This window comes from Zeus faber (assembly GCF_960531495.2).
Source record: "Zeus faber genome assembly, chromosome: 19".
Taxonomy (NCBI): Eukaryota; Metazoa; Chordata; class Actinopteri; order Zeiformes; family Zeidae; genus Zeus; species Zeus faber.
Genome location: NC_137206.1, coordinates 11,513,357 through 11,541,147, shown reverse-complemented (window position 1 = coordinate 11,541,147; position 27,791 = coordinate 11,513,357). Strand labels below are relative to the sequence as shown.

At 44.1% G+C, this 27,791-nt stretch overlaps 1 protein-coding gene across 3 annotated transcripts; it reads right to left on the bottom strand.

The window, feature by feature from the left end:
• Positions 1-1,056: 1,056 nt before the first annotated feature.
• Positions 1,057-26,840, bottom strand: LOC307244678 (WD repeat-containing protein 37-like; the record flags this gene model as incomplete). Of its 3 annotated transcripts, none has more annotated exons than XM_080019944.1 (14): positions 1,057-3,661; positions 4,939-5,053; positions 5,130-5,264; positions 8,412-8,553; positions 10,849-11,083; positions 17,190-17,266; positions 17,531-17,575; positions 18,039-18,110; positions 18,438-18,576; positions 19,878-19,961; positions 21,095-21,159; positions 22,699-22,794; positions 23,244-23,340; positions 26,694-26,840. In XM_080019944.1, the coding sequence occupies 14 exons, from the start codon at positions 26,838-26,840 to the stop codon at positions 3,530-3,532; spliced, it is 1,581 nt and encodes a 526-aa protein (XP_079876070.1). In that variant the 3' UTR covers positions 1,057-3,529. The 3 variants fall into 3 exon arrangements, with proteins under 3 accessions (XP_079876070.1, XP_079876072.1, XP_079876071.1); XM_080019946.1 differs by lacking the exon at positions 26,694-26,840 and adding an exon at positions 23,777-23,945; XM_080019945.1 differs by lacking the exon at positions 19,878-19,961.
• Between the last annotated feature and the right edge of the window lie 951 nt (positions 26,841-27,791).

Genomic DNA, 27,791 nt, shown 5'->3' with positions numbered 1-27,791 from the left:
TGTGTGCGTTTCATCTGTGGCCATTGTTTGTTTTGGCCCCTGCAGGAAGCAACTCAAGAAATATTAAAGACTGCCACCGCCTCTCACTTACTGACACACACACACACACACACACACACACACTCACACTCCCGGGGGAAATCCGTGGGGAAATGGGGAAATGGTTATCTTTGTCTGGCCGGGTGGCAGGTGTCACGCAGGCCAGCTGTGGAATTAGACTGGAGAGGAGCGTGAAGCGTGGAAGGAGCCTGGGGGTTGGGGTTTGGTTTGGGTTGAGGGGGGGATAGTTGGGAATATTTCATTCAAGGTGCTTCTCCTGAGCCGCACCCCCGCACCACCACCTCCTCCTCCACCCTCGGGCCGCGGAGTCGGTGTGCGTCTACAATAAACATCATAATTGACAATTTGCTCCAGCGCTTGGTCATGGCCGGCCGACTAATCTAATGGACAAGGGCGGAGAGATAAGCTCCGTCTCCTATTTCACTCCATCATACTCTTTCTTTCCCTCTCCTTCCATGTCTCCACCGCCTGGGTCATGTAGTTCCTCAATGAAGTCCAGTAACTTAATACTGTTAGAGCAGTTAGACTAGAAGTACAGTGGATTCAAATTGGATTCAACAGTTGGATACTTTTATTTATACAGGGTTCTTACCGGGTCCTTGAGGCGCTTGAAGTGCTTGAGTTCCATCCTCAGAAAGGAGTAGTGTAACAATAACTAACCGCTACTGCTAATAAAAATAGTGAAATACCTTGAAAATAGCCATTTTTGTGTTGAAGTGGTAGAAAAGTCCTTGAAAAAATGGTGTAAAATCATTGAAAACCTGTGATATGCCCCATGGTATTGCTATTCAAATCCTAATGTCACAAAAAAGTTCCAGAATCGCTTTTACAACGTAGATGATGCCAGGGAAATGTAAATTGAATCCAGCATGGTTGGAAATAGACACTTATAATAGCAGATGACAATGAGATTTAAAATATATAAAATAAAATTAATGAATGAATTGAAATGGATTTTATTTGCTTTTGCGTCAAGTCCTTGAAAAATGAAAATATAGTGCGGGGGAAAAAAAAAAGCATGTGGGAACCCTTGAACTTCGTTTTGTAATGCCAGAACGAACCGTGGGCGAGGTATTCTTTGTCCAACGCGATCCACACCATTCGACGCTTCTGGCAGATCAGCACCGTGGACAGCGCCCTGGGTGCCAGTTCAGCACCGAGGACAGCGTCACCCACCCAAAACGAGGGTACGCGGCCCTCGAGCGGTCGTCCAAGGAATTGCAGTTGGTTTCCAGCAAAAGTATTTTATTATGTATGGTGGTGGAAAGTAACAAAGTACAAGTACTTAAGTGTTGCACTTTAAGCTCAATACTTGTGTACAGCGTATCCTGATTGTGCTTTGTACAATCAGGATACGCCGAGCACACCCTACAGTCGTACTTTATGGCGTATTATAGACTGAATGACGGTAGTTTTTCTGTTAATAAATTGAGTACATTTCAGGGCAGGTTCTTACTGTATCTACTTTTAATTAAGTGGAAATGTATACATGGTTCTTTTACTGGTCGTGTTGTGTGCAACATGGAATGCCAGCACAGAGAGCGGTTTTAAATTCCAAATGGATGCAGTGAGATAGTGACGACATTGATACGTCTCCCTTTGAATAGAATGAAAGGGAATTGTGTCAAATAAGGCGTTTAAAAAAAAAAAAAAAAAAAAAGAAAAGAGAGAGAGGGAGACACGAGGTCCATAGGAAAAAAAATAAAAAATAAAAGGAAATCACACATTAATGTGGATTTATACAAGTGTAATAAAAGACATAGCGACCAAAAAGGTATGCAAAGCAGATCAAATGAAGGAAGGCCTGGATGAATGCGTCTTCCTCAAGCCCATTCAGGGCGGTTTCCAATCTTACGCAACGTTATTCAAAGGATATATTCCCAATCATCCGTTTTTTTCCGAGCGAACAATGCACAGAAACAATTACTTCTCGCTTAGTGCAGATTAAAGACATCACCAATACCGGTATGTATGAATTATGAAGTAAAAAAAAAAAAAACTAAAATCTAGCAGCACTTTGAAATGGAACACAAGCAGGTGCTCGCTGATGTTCCGAGTCCAAGGTAATTCAATGGCATGTCGGAGACTTTTAGGTGCATGCCGCTACTTTATATTCATCAAATCTGAAAATTAAGTACTTTTTGCGTCAAGCATACAAAAACACATCACTATACACACTAGAGGTAACATTTTACACAGCAAAGCCACCAGGCACACAAAGACAAAATCTTCAGAAAATAAGTTATTCAACATGCCAACGACGATCCACAAATGACAGCTTAAATGTCGCTTGGCATTTTCGGATATTGCGCGACTGTAACCGCTTCAGCGCTGCATTTCAAGTCAAACCCGCTCACTTCCTGTTGAGGAAAGGAGCCTTTTTGAATGGTCAGTTTATTGCTGAAAATGAAATTAGACAACGGGCACTTTTCTTTTTATGACGAGCGTATTAAAAACACATGGCGGAACTGCGGCGCTGAGGCCGCCGCGCAGGGCGCAAACGCAAGGCCAAGCGGAGCGACACATCCCCGGGCGAGACGATCGCCAATCCTCGAGGGGACGAAGTTTGAGAGGTCGCGGCCCGAGTTGCGTTTCCTTTCATTTGACACAGAGTAGTAAACACGTGGCTACACACCGCGACACCGACACAACAGCAGATAAAGACTCCAGCGGAAACACGGATGACGGAACACGGGGAGATGACGTCGAAACGCGAGACCGTTTTTTTGTATAATATTTCAAAGTGAATCCAACAACGGCGACTTATCGCAAACACGGAACGAGGCAGAGTTACGGCGTCACAAGGCTGAAATATGCCAAAAAAGCAGAATGGGCCGAATCTAGCGCGGCTCGTATCGACGGCGAGGACTTTGAAACGGAGGAGTCAGTTGGAACGGGCGGCCTGAAAATGAGACCTCTCGCTCGCCGGTTCAGAACGCGACAAGCTTAACCGGGACAAACAACATGGCCGCCGCCGTCCACAGGGAAAAATTTGATAATATCTGAGCCGGTTTGGCTTGTTGAAACGTTATGCGTTTCCTACAGAAGTACCACGGCTTGTTAATTAGACTTTCTAAATTGTTCGCGCCAGCTTTTAAAGCAGCGTTGATAGATGTTTGTTTACATGCAGCGAAGCATCCTGGAGCTTCCAAAATTAATTTACGAAAAGGGGAGAGAATCCCAGCTAAGGGGGAAAGGTCCCCCCACACGGGGCTTGAACTCTTAAGGCCTCGTGCATTAGAACCTAAAGCCGTCTCTCGCACTTCTCCCCATCGACTTCCACGTAAAACAAAGCGGTTGACACGGACCGGCTTTTTTTTTCGGAACGGCCTTCGGAAGCTACCGCGCAGCAGGTCGAGAAAGCCTCGGCTCGTCTGGAATCCGGTCAAGGTTTTGTTGACGTTGACATTTTGAAAATGTGCGGGGTGTCGCGCCTCCTACGGTGCGGGCGAGCGGGGCGAGCGTGCGGTCACTTCTCCTGCAGCAGCGCCGGGATGTTGATGTTCCAGCCGATGGCCTGGCGGTCGAAGCCGCACGTGAACAGGTTGCACGACTGGTTCTCCTCGTTCCACGCCGAGCAGCACACCATGCGGCGGTGGCCCTGGAGACAGACAGACAGGGACACAGACCCACACGTGACTTACAGGGTCATCAAGAAAAAGCTTTAAAAACAATATTAGTCAGGATTATGTCGATTTAAAGCACAACTATATCTAATTATTATAGATATAGAATATATATACAATTATAATTATAGAAGTATAATTATACAATAAATTATAGTAAATCAGAATATGCATTTAAAATAGTGGCGGATGCGTGCTGTGTGTTTTACTCTGAAGAGCAATGATTGGTTCACGGTACGTTGCGCTATGTCGCTGCAACTTTACGAGGTAGCGTGAAGCAAATGTCGCCGCTCTGCGTCTGCTCGTCCTCCATGTTGGAGCGTTCACGAGCCGCTAGCAAACAAACACGATGTGTAACGAGGGATGAAGACTCCTCTACGAAATCGACTGCAACTTGACTAATTCTGAACCGATTTTACATGAAATTTTGTTTGTTATGAACGTGAAACCGTGAGACGGGTGACTTATTATGAGTTAAAACTTAAATTAAGGTTATAAATTTGGTTGCTGGGACTGGATCTGATCATTTTTTTCCATTCACTGCCATGTTTAAAGGCTCAAAACTCTGAGTTTTGTGATCCATTGCAACCCTAATATAAAATGACTTATATGTTTGAAAACAGCATTAAAGCCGTTCGGATTGTCCCATTAACACACACACACACACACACACACACACACACACACACACACACACACACACACACACACACACACACACACACACACACACACACACACACACACACACACACACACACACACACTTTATAAGAAAAACCTTAAAAAACAATACTGGGATTATGTAGATGTAAAACTGCTCTACAGTAAATTACTTCATGAATCCAACTATAATTATAGAAGCTTAATTATAGAGTAAATGATGTGATAAATCAGAATATGCATAAAAAAAAACAGGATGAAAGCTTTTCGGATTATGAGGACACTAAACATGTCCTGACATTACAAGTATAATTTTAAACCATATATGTGCACAGGCCCGCACAAAACAGCACTATAGTAAATAACTTAAATACAATTATATTATTATTTAATTATGTTAAATTTAAGTAGTAGTATACAGTATCAAGTAGTGTCTAAATATACAGTAAATCACATATAAATGACTAATATGCTTGATAACATGCATTAAAGCCTTTGATTATGATTAAGAGGACTAAATCGCCTGTACCCCTCCCCAAAATAATAATAATAATCATAAATAAAACCCCAACGTGCTGGCTCCAGCTACCATTCTGTTGCTGCGTGGGAGCCTCGCCAGACGCACTCCGCTCATGTCGAACAGTCGGACTTGGCGGTTGTCGTGCGGCAGCGCGATGATCCTCTGGTTCGCCGAGACGTTGATCCTGCACAACCGGACACAGGCGTTTGGTTCATGTTGCAACCAACTGACCACATGTTTGTTTGTTTTGTTGCGCCCACCTGTTGACGGCTGAGTCTGTGCGGATGGTTGCTATGGGCGACCGCATGTTCTTCAGGTCCCAAACCTTGACGGTGCGGTCGTCGCTGCCCGACACCACATTGTCGCCCACGGTGAAGACTGCTGAGGTCACCGTGCTGTGGGGGACACACACACACACACACACACACACACACACACACACACACACACACACACACACACACACACACACACACACACACACACACACACACACACACACACACACACACACACACACACTCAATATACAGGCATCACAGCTTCAGAGGTTCACAGGAGCTACGAAAATATGTACGTATTCTAGTGGCTGCCTCTGTGTGTGTGTGTGTGTGTGTGTGTGTGTGTGTGTGTGTGTGTGTGTGTGTGTGTGTGTGTGTGTGTGTGTGTGTGTGTGTGTGTGTGTGTGTGTGTGTGTAAATCGTTTAAAATGGTCAACACACCTGAATGCACACCACCATTATTGGGACACATTCGTCGGGACACATTTAATGTCCTCATAATCCAAAAAAATGTAATGCCTTTTTAAAATTCTAAAATATTCCATATAGTTCTTCCTGATGCATTCATGACTCAAAAACTGTATACTGCTGCTTTGAGTCGACCTTCAAATATTTTCTGAGATGTCCCTACAAGCCACCTACACCTGTGTGTGTGTGTGTGCGCGTGTGCGTGTCTGTGTGTGTGTGAAAGAGCCATTTCATTGTATATATAGGGTTGAAACAAGTCACAGCTAATGGCTACGGCCGCTGGTTGGAGTTCATGGTGGATCCTAAAGAGTCCAATTGAACAGAGAGCGAGATTCTCCACCCACTCACCCACCCGCACACAGCGAGTGTGCCCGGTGGCGCCGAGGTCAGGTCTGGCTTGTCACTTAATAAGCCCCCTTAATATTCCCAATCTATTATGTCGGCGGCCCCCGCGGGTTCACGTTTTCTGGGCTCCTCCGCTCCCACTCCCCTCGTGAAGGGGAAGTCACAAAGGGGAGCCGGAGGAGATTTCCATCACTTAGGGAGGTGTCGATTAGTAAAACCCGCACCCGCACCCGCACCCACACACACACACACACACACACACACACACACACACACACACGTCAGGGGTTAGCTCCCACCTCGCTCAGGGCTGGACCGCCCTCTAATTTACATTTACACGGCATTACAGTTTAATTAGCGCACTCCGCTCTGCTCTATTAGAGGCTGAGGTCCAGGGAAACCAGTGCTGAGGCTAGTAATAGCAGGTCTTTATTTTAATAATGGGTTCATTTCAGCCATTTAAACTGTTGCGCAGCTGGGGAAACGCTGATCTGAGCTGGTTATTCTGCCTGGAAACACCTTCAGACTGAACATACCGCAGAACAGTTGGGGGGGGGGGGGGGGCGTGGTGCGATCACAAGCAAAATGATCACACCTCTATAAAATGTTTATATTCAGGGGGAAGACGATGCACTTTTGACAGGCGTCTCCCGCTGTCAGGGCGCATTAGCCGTAATTGCTGCTGAGGACGTCAGGAAATAAAAAGCCTCGGTCTTCTTCTGCCCATTATATCATTCAAACCCTAACTCCCTCTCAGCCACTGCGGGCCCCCCTGGGTGGTGGGATGGGGGGGGGGGGGGGGGAGTGGCCGAGCCGCGACGTGCCGTGTTTCGCCGACGCCTTTTGTCCGTTGCCACGGCGTTGATCTGCCCTGCGATAAATATACCAGATACTTTCAAGTGGCGTGCGTCGGAACAGCCTAAAAGCCGGGGCGGTTTTCCCTGCGCTACTCATTACCTCCCTAATGGCCGAGCTCTCAAACTTCAAGTTTTGTGCCGCGGCACAACAATTACTACAGACTTAGAGCTTGTCTTCTAAAACACACGCACATATTAGGCTTTTAGTTTAATTGGCTTCTTTCCTTTTCTTTTTGCTCTGCTGACAAAACCAATTCTCTCGCGCCTTGCTCGACGCAACACAACCCTGAACCCGAACTCGGAGGGTTCTCCGCCCGTCCCAGACGACCCATCTGGGGAGGTGGGGGCGAGAGAGAGAGAGAGAGAGAGAGAGAGAGAGAGAGAGAGAGAGAGAGAGAGAGAGAGAGAGAGAGAGAGAGAGAGAGAGAGAGAGAGAGAGAGAGAGAGAGAAGCAGGGAGGATGGGAACGGAGGAAAGAAGGCCGTCGCTCAGTGAGAGCTGCCGACGCCTAATCTCATTACATCGATTGTCTTTTGGGGGAAATTAGCGAGGGAGTGTGTGTGCTGGGGGTCGCACGACATAATCCCTTCATCCGACAATCAAAGGGCTGCCAGCCTGGCGCGCGCACACACACACACAGACACACACACAGACACACACACACACACACACACACACACACACACACACACACACACACACACACACACACACACACACACACACACACACACACACACACACACACACACACACACACACACACACACAGCTGCCTTTTAAAAAGAGCGCTGCCATTGAAATCCGCAGACGAGCCTGACAGTCGGCGTCGTAGTTTGAAACGAGCGACGCCTGATAGAGCCTTCGATGGCGAGCGGAGTGCCAAATTACACAGAGTGGGGGGGATTAACGCACAAACAGGCAGATAAATGAGGGAGAGAGAGAGAGAGAGAGGGAGAGGGAGAGGGAGGGGGAAGAGAGAGGAGAGAGTGAGTGTTAGAATAAAAGAAAATGAGAGAAAGGGGAGGGGGGAGGGAGCAGTCAAAGTGAGGAGAGAAGCACTCAATAATGAATGAGAGGAAAGTGGAGGATTTGGCTTAGAGCAACAGGGCCTGGAAATTAATGTGACACTGTAAAAACGAAGATGGGGGGGGGGGGTTGAATAGGAGGCGGGAGATGGATTAGAGGCGATGCATAATGATATACCGCCATCTTGTGGTGGAAAGAGGAACTGAACAAGATGAGGAAGACAAGGTTTGTTCTGGCATTACAAAATGAAATTCGATTGTTCATCATCAGGTTTAGTGTATATTGTCATATTTGATTGTGTACAGTTTACCGTTTTATATGTAAACTGTCACTGACACTGCAATTTCCCATCGGGGGTATAACATATGAATAAAGTGAATAAAGTATATCTCTGAAAGACATTTTTACAAATGGGGTTAGCTCCTGTGACGCTCTCTAGTTGCTGTTGTCGCAAGGATTTTGGGACCTAAAAGCAGGATATTGGGATGAAAAAGGTTAAGAACCCCTCTATGGTGAGTAGCTGCAGTGTGTGTGTGTGTGTGTGTGTGTCTCTCAGACTGACTCGGTGTGTCCCTGGAAGACGTTGACGGAGTGGATGGAGGGGTCCCTGAAGTCCCACAGCCGGAAGGTGGTGTCCCTGGACGAGGTGACGACCAGGCGCTGGGTGGGGTGGGTGCAGCAGTGGGTCAGCTCCTGGTCGTGACCTAGGTCGCGCACGCACACGCACACACACACACACACACACACACACACACACACACACACACACACACACACACACACACACACACACACTATGCTCAATTACACTGCACAAATTTCCTTCAATTCAATGTTTACTCTGCTCTGGTCAACACTTAGGGCAGGGGTGCCAGTTTTTCCCCCTTAAAAGGGTTACTAGGTATTCGAGCAGGGAATATAAGATCATTTGTTACTAATTAAGCGTTATGACCACCATTACCTTAGACCGTCAAAGCAAAACCAACAGACGGATGTTTAGCGTTTAGTTAGCGCGAGTGTTAATTAAATTACTTTTTTTTTTTAAACAATCGCTCACATCCTTTTGTCCATTATGTTGTCACATTTTCAAGACTCTAAACACAATTAACACATCATTCATCCATTGTTGATCATACCATTAAAAAAAGTCATGTTGTCTTCACAAAATATGCAGTCAATTAACACCTTCCTAAAATTCATACATTTTCTTTAAATACAAGCTTACCCAAACCAAAGTTATTTACAAATGCTTGCACACATGCCTGGGATGCTTGCACAGACAGAATGCCAGAAATTAACCTAATGTTCAAAAGCTTGAATATAGTATGAAGCCTCTACTTCTGCAACAACAGCAGCTCAAAAGCTACATTGAAACAGCTGATAAGCATTTTTGAATGAACAGATCAGTGAAACACTCTTGTGAACTGTTGTACACAGTTCCCTTTGAAAGGAACAGTGAGCGGGTCAAGGAACTCCGGCACCAAGGCATCCAGGTACGGCGTCTATCCAATATATCTTGTCGGGAAAAGGGGCCACTGTGTGTGCTGCAATCTCGAGTGCTGGGTTGGTCCTGCAGAAATGCCAGATTGGTCCGGGCAACACTGAGCGCCTCATTTTGGTTTGAGATGACCTCCACCAACAACTGGTACACGAATCAGAAAGGGAACAGGTGGGAGGAAACGGGAGGCCATTCGTGATTGCATGGGACAATGTAGCACCCCAACACTCGCATGCAATCACAAACTGGTTTGAAGGCCATCCAAGAATGGTCCCACCCCAACCTACTCGCCTTTCCTCAACCCCGTTGAGGAATTTCTTCCTGCCTGGAGGTGGAAAGTGTATGATCATCGGCCACATGACCAAATGTCCCTCCTGGATGCAATGGATGCCGGCGGAAGAGAAATCTCAGTTGAAGACTGCCAGGGAGGGCTAAGGAATGCCAAGCGTCTCTATCCAAGGTGCATAGCGAGAAACGACAAAGGATGCGATGTGGAGGAGAACACGTGGCCAAATGCTGAAGATTGTATAGATAAGACTGGGACTGTGCATTTTGGTGTTTTCTTCCTTTTCTGTGCCTGTTCAATGTATTTTTCTGTATTTTATTTTTCTACACATTTGGAGCCAAAGGCCATGTATGTTGGATTTTTTGTTGATCACTGGCAGCGATTTCATGTTGCTAATAAAGATTTTACTGCAGCAAATCTGGCTCCTACAATTGTTTTCAGACATTACAATCTATACAGTAAAGATGACTCATTCATGACTCATTTTAGACGGTATGCTGCCACGCATTCGACACTCACACACCAAAAAATGTAGTGGTTTCCAGTACAAGGAAAATTCATTATAAAAAACAATGGATTTCAAATTGTCTATTGTAGGCAGGTAGAACTGAAACCTGATAAGTAATGCAGTTTGGTCATGCCATCAACTGTTAGTATTTTGAAAGTCTTTGTGCTTTACGATTGACTATACGTATGTTCGCTCTTGGATAGAAAACATGTGCTAGTGTTTTGAAAGAAGGATTTCATATTGAGTCGGGTTTTCCGTGTTTTTTTGCGTTTTGAAATGTAGAGTTGGTACTTAATGAACAAAATGTGGATTTAAGCAGAAAATTAACTATGTGGTTAATTGTGCGACGTAGGTGTGTTGCTGTATTAAGAGTTTAGAAAAATAATCTTAAGCATAGGTAAACACTTGTTAGCAGATGTAAAAAAGTGTGTCAAAGTTATGTACGTAGTTTTAACTGATCAGTGGTCATTGCTAAGTACTTTTTTTTTTTTTTTACATTTATAATTATAGAAACAATAAAATTTGCTTTTTTCCATTATTTACTGTTTAGCAGCCATCTCCTTATTTAAAAGATCATATTTAACCACTTATAAAGGTTAAATGCCAGCAACAAGGGGTCAGATTCACAAAAGTGTTGGGAAGACAAATTTTAAGAAAGAACGTATGTTTTTTTTTTGTCCTCTTAAGACGCCCATCTACGTCCTTACCGGTGAGCGTGTGCACCAGCTCAGAGTTCTCCACTTCGTACAGGTTTGCCGCTCGGTCCCAGGATGCCGTCACCACCTGCCTGCCGCCCACCAGCCAGTCGGCAGCAATCACCACGCCCTGGTGGCTCTTCAGCGCCGCCGTGGCGACCCGGATGGTGGGCACCTCGCCGGGGCCCTCGCCATCCACCTCGCCCTCCTCCCGGTCTGACGAGTCCTGGTCGTCATCGCACTGGGCCTTTGGGTGACACGATAATCATCATACATTCAAAATACCACATTAAAGAATCGTCAGACCAAAACTCCTATTTTAAAGAATAAAAATAAAACATCAGACTTCCCATCATGGGAATTTTTCGGTAAGTACATTTTTATTTGAACAGCACTTTTTAAAACATACAGTTACAAAGTGCTTTACAGGTATGCTGCAGGGAGCATAAAATAAGCACAAATTAAGAAAGCCAGACTGAGTGGGAATATAAAATAACATTTAATTAAATGGACACGGTAAGATATAAAACAAAAACCAATGAAGTTTAAAATCAGATTCACCAAGAGAAGAAAAAAAATGTATTTCACCATCTTCTTGTGAACCAATACACACACACAAAAAACAATTGAAAGGTCACATATTTATAACAATAGCTTTATTTACAAAGCAGCAGTTTACAAAGTGCTTTGACGGATGGGAAAAAAAGCAGTGTTCAGATCATGAATTTAAAACGCAAAGGAACATTAATAAACAGGAATTAAATTCATTCATTCGTGAGACAAAAAATAAATAGATATTATATGATAAGAAATATAAATAAAGGAAAAAATAAGTAAAAAGTAAAATAGATTAAAAAAAAAAAAAAGGGGGCGACATCATATAAAAGCAGTTTCATAAAAATGGGTTTTGAGAGGTTATTTAAAAAAAGTCACCGACTCAGCCAGCCTGATCTCCTCAGGCAGGTCGTTCCAAAGTCGAGGGGCCCGGACAGAAAAGGCGCGGTAACCTTCAGTTTTAAGTCTAGACTTTGGAACAGCCAGGAGGGCCCCGCCTGAGGATCTAAGGCCGCGCACTGGCTCATATAGGGTCAACATATCTGTTATGTAGCTTGGAGTCGGACCCAGACGTGCTTTAAAAGTGATCAGTAAAATCTCAAAATCGATTCTGTATCGAACAGGGAGCCAATAGAGAGAAGCCAGGATTGGGGTGATGTGACGTCGTCTTTTTGAACCGGTAGGAAGCCTAGTTGCTGCGTTCTGAACTAGTTGGAGGCGAGAGAGTGACTTTCAGTCGATGCCAGAAAGGAGGGAGTTACAGTAGTCTAGTCGTGAGAAAATGACGGTGGGGATTACTTTTCCAGGTCGCTGTGTGATAGCATTGGTTTGTTTCTTGAAATGGTTCTCAGCTGAAGAGGCAGGACTGGACAACTCTTTGAATTAGTTGTTCAAAGTTTAGGTCAGAGTCAAATAGTACTCCCAAGTTTCTGGCAACAGACATCACATTTTTTGTACTATGTAAAGCTCGAAAACCTGACTGGAATTTCTCAAAGATGTTATTAGGTCAGATACAGTCAAAGCCAAAAGCTGGGTTGATACCACCTTCTCTAAAACCTTTGATAGAAGTGGAAGTTTAGAAATGGGGCTAAAATTGTTAAGAACACAGGGATCAAGGTTAGATTTCTTTTAAAGAGGATGGACCACAGCATGTTTATAAGCAGGAGGAAAAATGCCTTTCTCCAGCGAGGTATTTATAACACATAATATACTGGGTCCAATTGTGTCAATCACCTCTTTAAGAAATGTGGTGCGGTTAATATCAAGGCTACACGTGGTTGATTTCATGTGGGATAGAGTTTCAAGTAAAAATGATAGTTACACAGTTTCAAAATTGCTAAAATAACTGTCAATGTCCCTCCTGGCATGTATAACTTGGTCAGGGGCCGTATTTTCCTGTCTTGTACTATCAGCTTTATTAGCAAAACAGTTTAAAAACTCCTCACACAATTCTGGTGAGGCCTCAGTAAGATGACAGGGGGAGAGGGTGATCACGGAGCCAATTACCTTAAATAAAATTCTGGGGTTGGAATGGTTTGCAACAATCAGGATAGGGAAGAAAGCTGCTCTTACTTCTTTACCTGCCCTTTGATAATTTTGCATAGCGCCTTTCCAGATGTCAAGAAATATGTTTGAACCAATCTTCTTCCATTTCCGTTCCTTCCTCCTACAGTCTCTCTTTAGTTCCTGGGTGGATTCATTTAGACAGGGTTGCAGGATGCTTTTTTGACTTTCTGTCTTGGTATGGGGCGACAGAGTGCAGTGCAGTCACACGCGTGTTATTAAGGTGAGGAGAGCTTTTAAGGTCGTTCGTCCCCACATGCACCACAACAGTGGAGACAGACAGGTGATGGTTAAGCAGCTGCGGATGGTGATGTTGATGTCCTGTTGATCTGGACATGGCGGACAACGGATGACTGTTTTACCGCAGACGCCCTGGAGGATGTCCCACGGTGCGCACCAACAGAGGAGCGAGGCAGGGGTTCTGCGTGGTGAAGAGAAGGCTGGCGGCAGTGGAGGGGAGCGTGCCTCCCGTGGCGATGGACGGAACACTGGATAGACCTCTCAGGCATGGAACTAGAGGAGGAGGCTGGTGGCGGTGGAGATGAGGCTGGTGGCAGAAGAGATTGCTTGGTGTCCTCAATACCACGGAGGACAGCGATCCCCCGCCTCCAAAGGGGGGGGGGGGGGGGGGGGGGCTCCCGCGTATCCCTGACATCGACTGTGGGCTCCAAGGCTTGAAAGTCTGTTCTCCAGCCGGAGAGTCTCTGGCATAGAGCAGTGTAAGGAGCGCTCGCATCGCCGCCCACCGCTCGCCGTCAGGGTCCAGGGCTCAGGGGTGGAGCAGGTCCGGGACTTGGGCCATGGCTCCTCTATCAGATGGACCGACTCACCCACAGTGAGAATGGATCCGGGCCAAAGGAGAGTGGTGTCAAAGTGTTGTCCCATCACAGCCGAGGACATGGAGCAGGAGATGTGCTCAGCCTGAGCGCTGGCGATTGAGGCCAGACACACAAACAGTTCATCCTTTTTCTTCACAACCACACGCAGGTTGTGGATTTCTTTGAAGACAGACTTCTCTCGAGCGCTGAGTCTGTCAACCAGGCGCAAACAGTTCTCACAGTCCAAGGAGGTAGGAATTGGTGCATGCAAAGTTAGCAACATGCTAAGCTACAGGTTAACTAGCACTAGCCGAGTGCTAGTCAAGCCAAAGTCCACGTTCCAAAATCCGAAAAACAGTTCAGGCGAGGGTCAAAGCCAAAAAATAGTAAGGATATAACAGTGTGAACAACCCGAAATCAATAATCCAAAATCTGGTCAAATGATCAAGTAATGTTGGGGAGCTTTTCAATGAAGTATCACACTGACGTGACAATGTGATACACCTTTTCAACAGATTAATTCAGGTCTCCAAAACCTTTTTTAGTTTTTTTTTAGTTTTGCTGAAAATACCCCTCAGATTATGCGTTCTAGCATGCCTCTGTAGCCCTCTGTTTCAGTCCTTTTCTCAACGGGCTGTGTCTGTAGCTTTGCATGCAAATAAGCTGCTGTGCCCCACACACCACTCTGGAACTAGTTCATTTTACTCTCCCCGTTAATGAAGAGTGTTGATTAGACGGAGTTCATCTTACAGACATTCAACTAACAAACTAATACCGTACAAGTTATTGTGGATCCTGCAGCAAGTAACGCCAGAAACTTTTAGTGCTAAACACGGAAAGAAACACACAGCACAATTATTATTTTGTTTTTTAAGTTTCGTGGTCATGCTTAGCTCTTAGCTACGACATAACGCTCGTGGGCCTGGCGCTCGCAAGAAGAAAATGTCGCACCTTCGCAAAGGTAGTTCCCAAGCCGTGGGGTGGAGTTACTCGGGTGAGGGTGGTCTCATTCTAACGAGCCCCCACTTGACGTAGGAGTGGAATGCAAATCTGAGCGGCTTGTTGAATGTTTTCTGACCTAGGCATCTCACAAAAAACTGACTGAGTTGTCTTGTTTCACAGTTTGTGTGTTAGTAGGCCCCTCAGAGACCCAAATATATCTGCACAAGCGCTGAAAAGGTGAGTTTTTCCACAATTTGTGACCTTTAAAGCTTCCCTGACGACACAAATTAGGTCGTAGGCTGGTACTGAGGGAGTGTGTGGGCGAGTGTATTTCAAAGGAGGTGTGTGTTGAATTAATGAGGCGTTTGGGTTCGTCAGACAGGACAACAGCCCCCGGTTTGATGTTCTCATTCATTAGTGACATCAATGTATTTATGATTATTCAAGTGTCTAGTGGTGTTTTGATCTCGCCGTTTGAAGCCGCTCTCAGTGTTAAAGGAAACACGACACGTACAAAGACGGTTTGGTTGATCTAATATGAGCTTATTTTGGCTCTGAAGGAGAAATTACTCCCCAAAGTAAAAACATTAGTAAATATTGATTAAAAAAAGAAATACTGCCATTTGTTAACTAAGCAAAACAACACTCAGGACTTCAAGGTGTAAATCTTTTCACAAAACAAACTAAATGGCCTACTCTCCTCATTACACTACACTGTTTAATTCAGGGGTGTCAAACCATATGCCCGGGGGCCACATCAAGGCCCAAAGACAATTTAACGCAACCCACTAAATGTTGATCATATATTAATAAAAATATATATGATTTTTTATGTTAAGTTCATTTTATTACTTTATCATTAATGCCTGAATATAAAGATAATCATTTGAACTAACTCTGTATCTCATCCTCTTTTTAAAAAGTGTAGGCCAATTGTCTTGTGTCTAGCCTTGTACATTTGTATGTGCTATGATTGGTGTATTCCTAGTTAGTTTTTGAGGGTGCACCCATAGCTGCAGCATACCTTGAAAACTCAGATAGGCTACTTGTTGGTCAGTCCCCATTTGTTGAATTTTGTAATCTGGATAACTTTCCTCCCAGACAAACTAGTCGGGTACCCGTTAGATCAACAAATAGATAAATGAATACAAAATTACCGCTCTGGTGGTTTGCGTGAACAGGGTGGCCTAGGATGGAGACAAATTCCCGGCTTGGATTTTTGTTTCAGTCGACCCCTGCTTGGGTCTCTTATCGATTGTTTCTTAAATCTCCAAAATATATTTATAAAATCAAATTTTAACAGACATAATATTAAATCTACTAAATACATTTATTAAAGATATGTAAAAATGTTGAAAAATAAAATAAACACTTTTCCCCTTGATATTAAAACCCTAGGAGAAGACAACCTGGGCAGGTACTTTGAGTTTGAGACCCCTGCCTTAATAATTGAATGCAGGGTTCATTACAAAATGAAATTCAAGGACTTTCAAGTACTTCTTTAAGCACTATTTTTTTTCAAGGACATACGGGAAAAAAAATAGAATCAATTTTCAACGTGATTTTTATTCATATTCAATCGTAATTTCATGGTCTATTATTTATATCGGTTTATCTGTAAATATATACTGTATACGTCTATTATTATTATCATTGTCATCTAATATTATAAGTAGTGATGCACCGTTTTACTGCCGTACATCGATATCGGCCTATATTCATCTTGTTGACTGCCATCGGCCTATCAGCAAATATGGCATTCACAGATGGCTGATATTTATCGACTGTTCCCCACACAGACTTCACTTTGGTGGGCCGCCCAGGTATATTAACGGCCACCAAAGTATATTTGGCGACCCATTTTAGCATTTTCTATTTTAATATCCGCCCGAGAGAACGACGCCATCTGCGACCGATTGTAGAAGACGTGAACACGGCTCTCTGCAGCGCTCCAAGCAGGAAGTGATGCTGCGTTCATGGAACTTGGAAAACTGTGAGTGAAGCTGCATTGAAGGCAGGGGAACTCAGAAAACATCGGTATTGGCGTTGGATAAATTGTTATTTTAAACATCGTATCAGCCCAGAATTTCACAATCAGTGCATTCCTAATTATAAGTGTGTATTTCCAACCATTCCAATTAATCTTTGTCGTAAAGGTGATGGAAAAAATGTATTACGCTACGATTTGAATAACAAAACCAGGGGAAATATCACAGAATTTCAATGGTTGTGTTTTTTCCAAGGACTTTTCAAGCAGTTCAGCACAAAAGGGGCTATCTCAAGGTACTCCAGTACTTAAATTTCTGTGGATGAAATTAAAACATTTCAAGCACCTCAAGGACCTGGTAAGAACCCTGTTAATGGCAATATTAGTTTGGTGCAGAAAAGTGAGACATTTCTGCAAATTCAATTTCAAAATTTGAATGAGCAAGTGACTTAATGACTCTGGTGACCGGGGCATGGGGTGGCACTCACACTGACATCTGGTTGGGGCTGTGGGGCCGGCAGCTGCACCATGTAGCGCCAGATGTGGGCCGTCTGGTCCCCAGAGGCTGCGGGGTGGAGGGGGGACACAGAAAAATGATTACATGAACACACGCATAGAAAAAAAATAAATGAAACTGGAGTGACAAATGGATTTCTGGAGCTGTCGCTCGATGGACAGAGATGGATGTCAGAGTAAATTGGGAGAGCGGATGAGAGGAAAATGGTGAGAGAAAGACAGGGAAGGAGGTTGAATAGGAATGGTGATTCATTCATCAAACATGACACGCACACGCACACACCCACACGCGCACACACACACACCCCTTTACCTGTTAGAGCCATCTGCTCGGTGGGATGGAACTTGATGGAGTTGACTGGGGGAAGAGACGACACACTTCATCAGAACATGAACTTTGCCACTGTGAAGTCATGCATTGACGCTTCTAAACGCGCTTTCAACCAGAAAATACAAATCGGACGCGACACCAGTTCTCTGACACGTTAACGTCGTAAGAAAGACACCGCAGGATGATGCAGAGTCTAACGACCCAACTCTAAAGGAAAGTAATGTTTATCACATTATTATTACATACAAAGCGCTTTTAATACAACTCGATTTTACATACCACCCTCTTGTGGAGACAATGTGGAACAACAACAACAACATCGTTATATCCATAATTATATGGATAATGGATAAAGTCCGATTTTTTTTGCACTGAGGACTTGCACTGATCTTACAAATACATTTGAGCCAACCCCATTTATTTTATTTTGGATCATTACATCATATCGTATACGGTTGTATGGTCCCTTGAAAGGTTAATCTCCCCTCACCTGATCCAGCATGGCCGGCATACCTCAGCAGGCATTTTCCCGTCTCTATGCTCCATAGCAGCGCAGAGTGGTCTGTGGGGAGACAACTGACCATCATCATATCATACATTTCACTACAAAAATACAGCATTATGAACAATAAATAAGAATATCAATTTCACCTAATTACAAAAGCAGAACATTTCAATGCTGCAAGATATTCAACAGGGTCCCCAGCAAAATTATTTAATAGTTAAACGTCGCCATTATCTCATTTTCATTTGAGAATTACAATAATGACTGTTGTGACCGTCGTTATCTCCCTTACTAGAGTGCAGACATCTTGGACTGAATTATACCTAAAGCATATCAAACCGATTAGGGAAAAGGTCGGACGGATGAGGGAAGAGTGATCCGAACCTGCGGAGGCGGTTCCCAGGACGACCGGCTGCGTCCGGGTGACGCTCAGGTCCCAGATCCCGTCCCTGTGGCCCACGTACTCCTTCTGCAGCTGGCACAGAGCCCTGGAGCCGGCGGTGGCTTTGAAACTCGACACGATCTGCCGGGGGTTGGCGGTGGGATGCAGAGTGAGTACATTCAAAGATGAGAGCAGAAGAAGAGGCGTTTGGATCCTCGAATCGCTCGTGGTTAAACGTTTGACTCGCGTTGCTGTAGGACCAAGAAGGTTCCAAGGGCCATTGGAGGGTCATGCTGCTGGGTGGCAATGGCTGCCCAAACGATGAGGACTGCAGTTAATCGCCATTAGATGCAAGCGGCAAAGCGCCAAAACTACGCCTCGCGAGTCTTTTGTTTGTTATGCTTCTATTGGTCTCCCGTTCCCATGACATTTGCACAACAAAGCTGAGCTGTCCAAGCAAACTCATTCAACCATCGTAGACACTCACAGATGACCCGTTAGCGGGGGAAAGGCATTAGTGCAGGGACCTCTGAGTTTTGACAGAATTAGTTGTTATATATACACAGTATGTACTGTATTACGTTAGCTGTAGGTTTCATCATGACCTCACACTCTGAAGTCCTCCCTTGAACCCTCGTTCCCTCTCTCATCCCCGGCACCAAAATCAAACGGAACAACGTAATGCCGACGCAACTTTCAGCTTCTTAAAGGCTCAGGGGCAGCCTTTTGAAACGGCTTAGAATAGCTCCTTTTGACTAACGGGGGAAAATGGGGTTACGGTGAATTTAATAGTGGTATTTCGCTTTAATAGGACGCTATCTTTTTTTTTTTTCTAAGTGCTCTGCGGGAGTGCTGAATGTTCAGTCAGGGGATAAATGCAATTTTCTTCTCTTACACAGGAGAGGGCAGGCTTTCCCTTTTTTTGGGGGGGGGGGGGGGGGGTATATTTTATTTTGAAAACCTAGTTGACAAACACTGCCTGTGAAAGCAAAATATGATTGCATGAATATCGCTTCAATCTGTGTCATTATTTCAAGTGGCAAAGGAAGGGGTTGAGCAAAAACCGGTGGTCTTTAAGAGCCAATTCTCAAATTGAGATACCCAAGTGATTCGATAGGCCAATTGAAAAATCCATTTGTTTAGGCAAAACACTTATTTGTTCACATGGCATTAAAAGAATAAGCCAGAAAAGGCTCTGTAATTGGCTATTTAATTAGGCCGGGCAGCGCAGCTCACGGCTAACGCCTGAAACCGGAGACGGGCGGCTTCCCTTTCTCCGTTTGAACGAATAGACGACAAAGTCAAGACATTCCGCCTTCCTGGCTTTCCTGCGACCGATAGCCGAAAAGAAAGGGTGCGGAGGGGTCAGAAGGAGTCCAGGGGTCAAAGGTTAGACTTCACTCTGCAGTTTCCCATGCCAAACTGAGCATCGTGGACATTACCCATGAATCTCCACCCCACAACTCCCAAGTGGCCACACCGAAGTTGCAAGGTCCACCTACTTTGCCGTGGAAAATGTACAAGTGCTACATCGGTGAGAGAATGAGAGGAAGAGATCATTTATTTTTTTTAATTCCCTGTGAACATATGATGGAAAAAAAAAATAGCACAAATTAAATATTTGGGGTTTGTCCGTTTCCAATTGGTCGTCTCCACATAATCTCCTTGTACACTCTGGTCTTCTCATTTTATCATATTGTGTAACTCACCGATTAGGCCTTAGGCAGGACTGACAATCCTCAAGTCCCTGTATACCCTTGACAAACAAAAGCTGAAAAAAAAAAAAAAAAAAAAACTACCACTACTGTAATATAATCACGGCAGAACCTCATTTGTCCAAACCCCCAAACGAATAATAGTCATTTGAGAGATATGAATGAACGTATGAGAATTGTTGCCTAAATATATTCAAGTGGTTTATCTAAAGTCAAACCCATGTTTGTGGGTTTGTGGGTCATGTGAGTAAAAAAATAAAAATTGGGGTTATTAATTATATTTAAAGGGTAACCTCCTATCAAGTCATATATTCACATCTTCACATATATCAGTCACATATTTATTTGACAATAGGGAAAAAAAGACGGAAGAACTGCAATTTTATTCAGTTCACCGGAAAGTTAGAGCAGAAAACAAGGTGAATTTCTAACCTTGCACGCCCCCCCTTAAAATAATCACTGAGAGACGACCGAGTGATTGCCTTTAAACGTTCTGTAAAACCATGCCTTTTCCATCCCAGTGAGGAGGACGTGGAGCTCGGCACTTTCGCTATTTTTAAGAAACGTTCAAAAACAGGCTCAACGTGCTCAAAACTGCACAGTCGTGAACTCTCCAATAGCTGCCTTTACAATAACAATCTCTGCTTGTATTTATTAATTGTATGGCTTTTAAAATATTTGTGAACTATTATGTTGCATTGTGCTGCCGAGCAGGCATAAGCAGAGGGGCCAAATTCGGATGGATCACTGGACATTCTCAATTGACCGCTCTCTCTTTGCGACTCGTGACCTTATTATAAGAAAATAAAAAGCCAAGTCTTCCCGTCTCACGTTAAGTAACAAGGAGGCTTTTGACAATCGCTAATCATTCACCCGGCCTTGAATCCAAACGGCTCAAATATTTACATAGATGGCTAATCTTCTGAGCGCCACAGGGACCTTACCTTGCTAGTGGAGGCTTTGTAGGTTGTCTTCAGCTTCTGGGACAGCTGGCTGGTGCTGTGGCTGGCTGCACGGTGGAGAGACGACAAAAAGCGACAACTTTCACTACTACTGCCAATAATACCTAATAAAGCAGCACGGGGTGGATATACCCTACAGAACAAAGCCTTGCTGTTTGGATTTTAGCCGCCATTCAGCACATAATTGTACTTTGTCTAAGAAAATTAGAAAATGCACGGTTACCAACATTGCTCTGGTAGCAGTGGAAAAAACTATCCATTTGTCAATAAGAAATAAGTGAAATGTCGCTATTTTCAGGAAGATACCAGCACTTTTGTCCACCATTTATACGTTTATAAGTACGCTTTGGCAGATTCAGCAATCGATGGAGTAGATCGGGATTGACATTAATGACAGACGATTTATTCAATTTTTAATCTGCCAGGAAAAATCCGGGCATTGAAATGGTGTGAGTGCAGTTTACCGCTTTTCTGAAACTGATCCCCCAGGGCAGGAGTGGAGAAGGAGAGAGCCGCTCTCTCCCACTCCACTCAGACCTCTCTTGGATTTATTATTGATTATTTGCAAAGTTCATTTTGTTAAAGTGTTTTTGTATTCCGTGTAAACAAAAATGACTGTGGAGTTTTCCCTCTCGTTGTGACTTTATGTGTTCTTCTAACCCTCATTGTGAAGTGTATAGTCTGAATCAACGACCATAGAAATGGAATTTCTTTCATATTCTTTCAGATGAAATTTATTTGGTTTCCTTAGTTTCTTCCTTGTATGGAAAATGAAAAGAGGCTCCTCCGGTTCAGAGGTCCGGCTTGGGGCGGTGCAGGAGTGGCTCGGAGCCCAGCGGGGAGCATGGGGGTTCTCCGCTCACAGAGCGAGGCCCTACGGAGCGGTACCCACACTCAAAACATTTCATTGTCCCGCATGCAGGAAAAAAAGTCAATAACTTCTGATTTTGGATTCTAAATCGGATATGAAACGACGGAATGATACAGAGACATTCTTGTCTATTTTATCGACAGTCCAGATTGGAAAAGAGGTATCAGAGAAGTTGCCTGGAGTATTGTTTTTTTTCTTTTTTTCCTCCCTCCAGACAGTGGTGTACCATGCGCGCGTCAGTTTCCGAATCCCATGCTTTGCAGTGTTTTAATTTCCTGTGTTTTTTATCTATTTATTTTCATTTGTTTACTACTTGCATGAAACAAAATTATAAAATTTAAAATAAAAAACACGTCTGAGTTAAGGGACTGTCGCGGACCGTCCAAACCGTTCCAAAAAAACCTGTATGTCCCCACTGTCCCGTGCCACGTCACACACGTGTCCCCTTTGCTATGGAACTTCATTTAGTAAAAACTAAATGTTTTTGTATAAATACTTTACTTAAATAATAAATCCTGCATCCCCCTCCCGCTCCCGATAGAATCAAAAATTTGGCGATTGCGACCCACAAGCGATCACCAATTGGAATTTGGCATGATCACCCAAGCCTATTTATAAATAGTTATTTCTATTGAAATCCCTTTTTTATATTAAAATGTCTAAGAGAACCACACACAGTATGCAGACACAGATGGAAAAGAGAAAGAAACTGTACCTTTTGCTTTCAGCACTCCCTTGTTGGGATCTCCGCCATCCACAATCTGACCATCGCCTGCCAGACGGTCGTTCAGAGAATCAATCTCACGCCGCACTGTGATGTTTTAAATGGTGACGTTGTGTTAATAACATACACAATTACATATTTGATTTGGCCTATAATTTGCCAAAGTACAGTACTTATACTGTATGTTTTATTTAAAAACCATTGAAACAGATACTTTGGGTTTGATACCAGTTCCTTAACATTCTTTTCGATACTTTTTTTTTTCCCCCTTTAAATTAAGGTGATCTACATGCAAAATATTTTGTCCTGCTGAAAAAAAAAAAAAACAACAAATTCACTGTTACAAATCTTCAGTTTTAGGTTACTACCCAACTAACGAACTAAGTACACAATAAAGCAAATGGTAAAGATATCAACATGACACAATTTTTTGTCTTACAAATGTGACCATGGAAATTACGAGGGCGAAGAAAATGTACGTCCATTTGCACTATAAAAACACATATGTTGCCATGAATCACTTATGGATGACTCACATTCTATGTTTTCGATGTACAAATTCTCAAACTCGCGCTCAATCTGGCCAAACAGGTCAAGGAGATTGCTCCGCAACGATGGGGGAAGCTTGGAATCCTGGGGGGAAAAAAAACAAAAACAAACCTTCGTTCAGCCAAGATTAAGCATCAATAATTTTGAATTATGAAACAGGGCTTCACATCATATATGTACACAGACACACACCGATTATATATATATATATATATATATATATATAAAAACACAAGGAGGTCAGGTCTAAGTAGGAACTCAAACATATGTCTTGTGAGACACACAAACATAGTTATATGCCAACAACAAGCCTCCGTGTCAACAACAAGCCTCTGTGTCTAATATGAGCATCTACAAGCATAATTGGTTGATCCAACAGTCGTCCATGGTTTGGGTCGTGAGGTTCCCGCTGTGGGATGGGAGTCCCATGTATAACAAAACTGTCTACAGACTACAAACAGCTACAGTCGTATCATGACTACATCTAGACCAACCTGCCAAAATCTAAAGAGGGACTTACCTCCATACTGCACTGCTAAAAGAGCTGGGTTATAAGCTGACCGGCCGGTACTATGCGTGGTGCATGCAAAGACAAGTACAGAAAACAAAAAAAACAATGGATTCTCGAGCCTGCGTTTGACAGCTCGCTCACTGGCCGCTCTGGGGAAACTAAATACTTTGCCATCGGCTGCCCTTTCTTCTGGCCTACATTCAGAGCGAAGTGTGTCACAACGTGGTAAGCCCGCTCTCCATTCTGCCCCGTGCTACATGTAAACATATGTTACACAAAAAAGGGGGCAATTAACAAACAGAGCGGCCCTTATCCCCCACCCCCACCACCCCTTACTGGTAAGCAGCGAGCCCTAAAAAGCTACAGCCCTACATGGCCGCTATGCATGATGACGCCATTGAGGCAGTAGGAGGGATCTATGGAGTTGTTTACTCAGTGTGTGTGTGTGTGTGTGTGTGTGTGTGTGTGTGTGTGTGTGTGTGTGTGTGTGTGTGTGTGTGTGTGTGTGTGTGTCAAAAAGTGATGCCTGTTTGACTTGCGTTAGGAAAGAAGGTGGGGGGGGTTTGCCTTTTGTACGTATGCACCAGTGGGTTTTGGCGACGGACAAAAAGGTCTGGTGAAAGGACTAATCAGACCAGGAGCCCATATTAAACCTTAATGAGACAGCGGCCCAAGGCCACCGTGTCGAAGCCCCGAGCTTTGGTGGCTACGAAGCGACGCTTGCCCACATGAGTATGTACCTCATGGGTGGCGTGTTCAAGTTTTGACCTTTCCGAGCCTGGGATTGCGTGAAATACAAAGCTGCCTTCAGGGAATTCCCTGTTGTGTCGGGACTATGGTTAGAGACCTCCGCTCAACTAGAGGACAGTGATACAAGGTCACATGTTTACAAGCATCACCTCCACCTCCACATACGGGGGCTTAGGATGAAGAATAAGAAGAAGAATCACTTTACTAGTCAATGTGTCAGCATTTGACTCAGCCTATCACTATTTGGGACCAACCATGGTCAAGGGCATCGGCAGGAGTGTCTAACCCCAATATACCCCAATATGTATTTAGGGTAGGAGGAAATCAAGAGCACTCAGAGGAAACGCACCAAAACATGGTGAGAAGGGCGCAAACAGAAGGGCACAGAAGAGCCTCTAGTCGAGTTCGACCCCAGAACCTACTTACCGTGAGGCAACAGTGCTAACCACTGAGCCACCAAGAGGATCTGTGTTATACCATCCAACATCCAAGGCGATCAGTAATACACTGCGTGAAATTTCTATGAATGAAAAGCCTTTCCTCATATACATGACCCTGTTATGATAACAGCAGAATAGTTTCTAGGCCAAATGTAGCATAAATTGTAGGTCTTTTAATTTCATAAAAAAAACACCAGGAATCCTATCCTTCAAGCTCATGCTTTGTTGACACGGAAATGTGAGAAAATTGACTGGGGGGGGGGGGGGGGGTTGCACATTTGAAGGCCACTTTCTGAAAAAGACACTATAATGATATGCCATCATATTTTTATCAATCAGCAAACAAATGAGTTTCATGATAGTGTCAAGAAGACAATATCAGTATATAGCTTGATTTCACAATATGCTGGTCAACTACAACAAACGAGTCAAAAAATGATCAAGAGGCATTTATATTATTTTGTAGGTCTCTAAATTGGAATATTGAGCTAGATTCAAGTTAAAAAATTGACCCACTGGAGGCAAACATCTTGGCATTTTGCACATGCCAGAAACTTATAATATAACTTTTTGAATAGCGTCTGCGTGTAAAATTATATTAACACAGATGCAGTGCTGAGGGATCACGGCACACCTACCCATGTGCCTTGAACAGTGTAACTTGGTAGGCATCTCCCAAACTAAAATAACCAGGATGTTCTTAATCAAACAGGAAAGAGTTTTTTTTTTTTATTAGACTAGAGTTGTAAAGATGCCTGACAGTCAGGAGTGTCCACCGGATAAAGCTATTTCCTCCCTTACCAGAGACAAGTCGATAGCACTCCCACATTTCAATACCAAACACAAATGAAGAGATGTAGCTTATCAGTGGAGGTAATAGTTAATCACTTACTGCACTGGCAGTACAGTATAAACAATATTTTCTTTCCCAAAATACACAGTGCAGCCGTTTGTTTACCTTGGAAAAAAAAGCAAGAATGCACATGCAAATACATGTAAGCCAGTTTTACAAAAATAAACTCCAAACAAACAATATCATATAGTAAGTAAAGCCCACAGTGTCAACACCTTCCTCTGGGACAAGTTCATCTTGTAAACACTTAGTACTGGAGGTGGATGAGAATGTTGCAATACCAGGGGGAAAATGCTGCTCGACCGGCTGGTATCGTGCAGTCTTTTGAATGACTTGAAACAAGGCTCTCACAGAAACAAACTCCATGACAATCAAAACGCTGGTCAACAGAGATATGAGCCTTTACTGTAAGCAAATCATGCCACGGCTTCTATATTTATAGAACAAATTACTAATTAAAAATACCCACATATTGTCCACAGATGCCAACTCATGTGTACATACCTATTCAGAATAGGCATCAATATAAAAACAGTATATTTGTCTTTGTCTTAAATATATCAATCAATATATTTAAATCTGTATCATTGCATAATGGGCCCTTTGCACAATAGCCTGCAAACTGTACGTTATTATCATTCCCTTTAATTACATACATTCATATTTGGATTATGGGTTTCTGTTTTGCTTGTATTATTTGCTTTCTTTGTATATATTTTTCTCTGAATATGATTGTTTTTGCTTTGCACATCCTTTAGCGCTATCATTTCAACTGCACCCCACTTTGCATGACCGCGTGTGACAAATAAACGACCTCCAATCGGGACGCCATCTCTCTACGCATGCACGCGTGCTCGCATGGATCTCTGGGTGCGTCGCTCACCTGGCCCTCCAGCATGTCTCTGTGGGTCCCCAGGGGCCTCTCCTCGGTGCTGTTGGTGCGCCGGATGGACAGGCTGTGGGCCTTACGCTTCTGCTTGGGGTGGCGGGCAGCCGGAGCCGAGCAGCTGCCTCCGCCCTCTCCAGGCATCCCTCCTCCTCCCTTCTCCTCCTCCTCCTCCTCCTCCTCCCCGCTGGCCCTGCCCCGTATCACCTCCTACCTGGGAGGCTGGCTGGACAGACACCCAAGGGGTTGGCACACACAGTTAATGTCGGCTTCCTGCACCGGGGCTGCAGACCATTCGAATTCAATTCAGCCCTGTTCGCACATGAGCAGGTCCCCGGGCAGAAGCTTGGTGCACTATGGCCCACGTTCAAACGCCCGCATTATGCCTCGAGTCCTCAACTAGGACGGGTTATACTTGATTTGACAGTGGGTGTAGGAGACATATGTGTGTGTGTGTGTGTGTGTGTGTGTGTGTGTGTGTGTGTGCGCATATGCACGACCACGGATGTCGCAGCACGGACGCCATCTTATCATATTCATAAACGCTCTCGTCAGCTTCATTGGCGACCTGAAAGCAGCCGCCTGGCGCGTCGCGGCGGCGGTGAGCGAGCACCGCTGCCGTCATTAAACAACTATATATAATAGTGACGAAACGGAGGAGTTGATCTAACCTGGTTTCCCCAAGCGAACAGGAGGATACGTCATATTTCACTGGGGGGGGGGGGGGCCGTTACGTCCCGCACCACCCAGTTGGCGTTTGTTGTTTTTTTTTTTTGACGTTTATTTTCCTTCTTTGCGGATTTCCGCGTCACGTGACGACTGCGCGCCAATACGACGCCGCCTCCGTCATAGAGGCGCGACGAGGATGCGCCTGGGCGGAGGGGACTCCCATGGGGGTGATTCGTGCTTTACGAATATGTGCTCAAATCGTGTTTCGTGTTTTTTAATAAGTAATAATTTAATAATAATCTTTTATAAGTAATAATTTAAAAAAAGAATAATAACGATAACGTTCACAGGGCAAAATAATAGAAAGGAAATAAAATTAAACAACCGATGCAAATAAAGGCAACCCTACACCACCCGCGCATTACA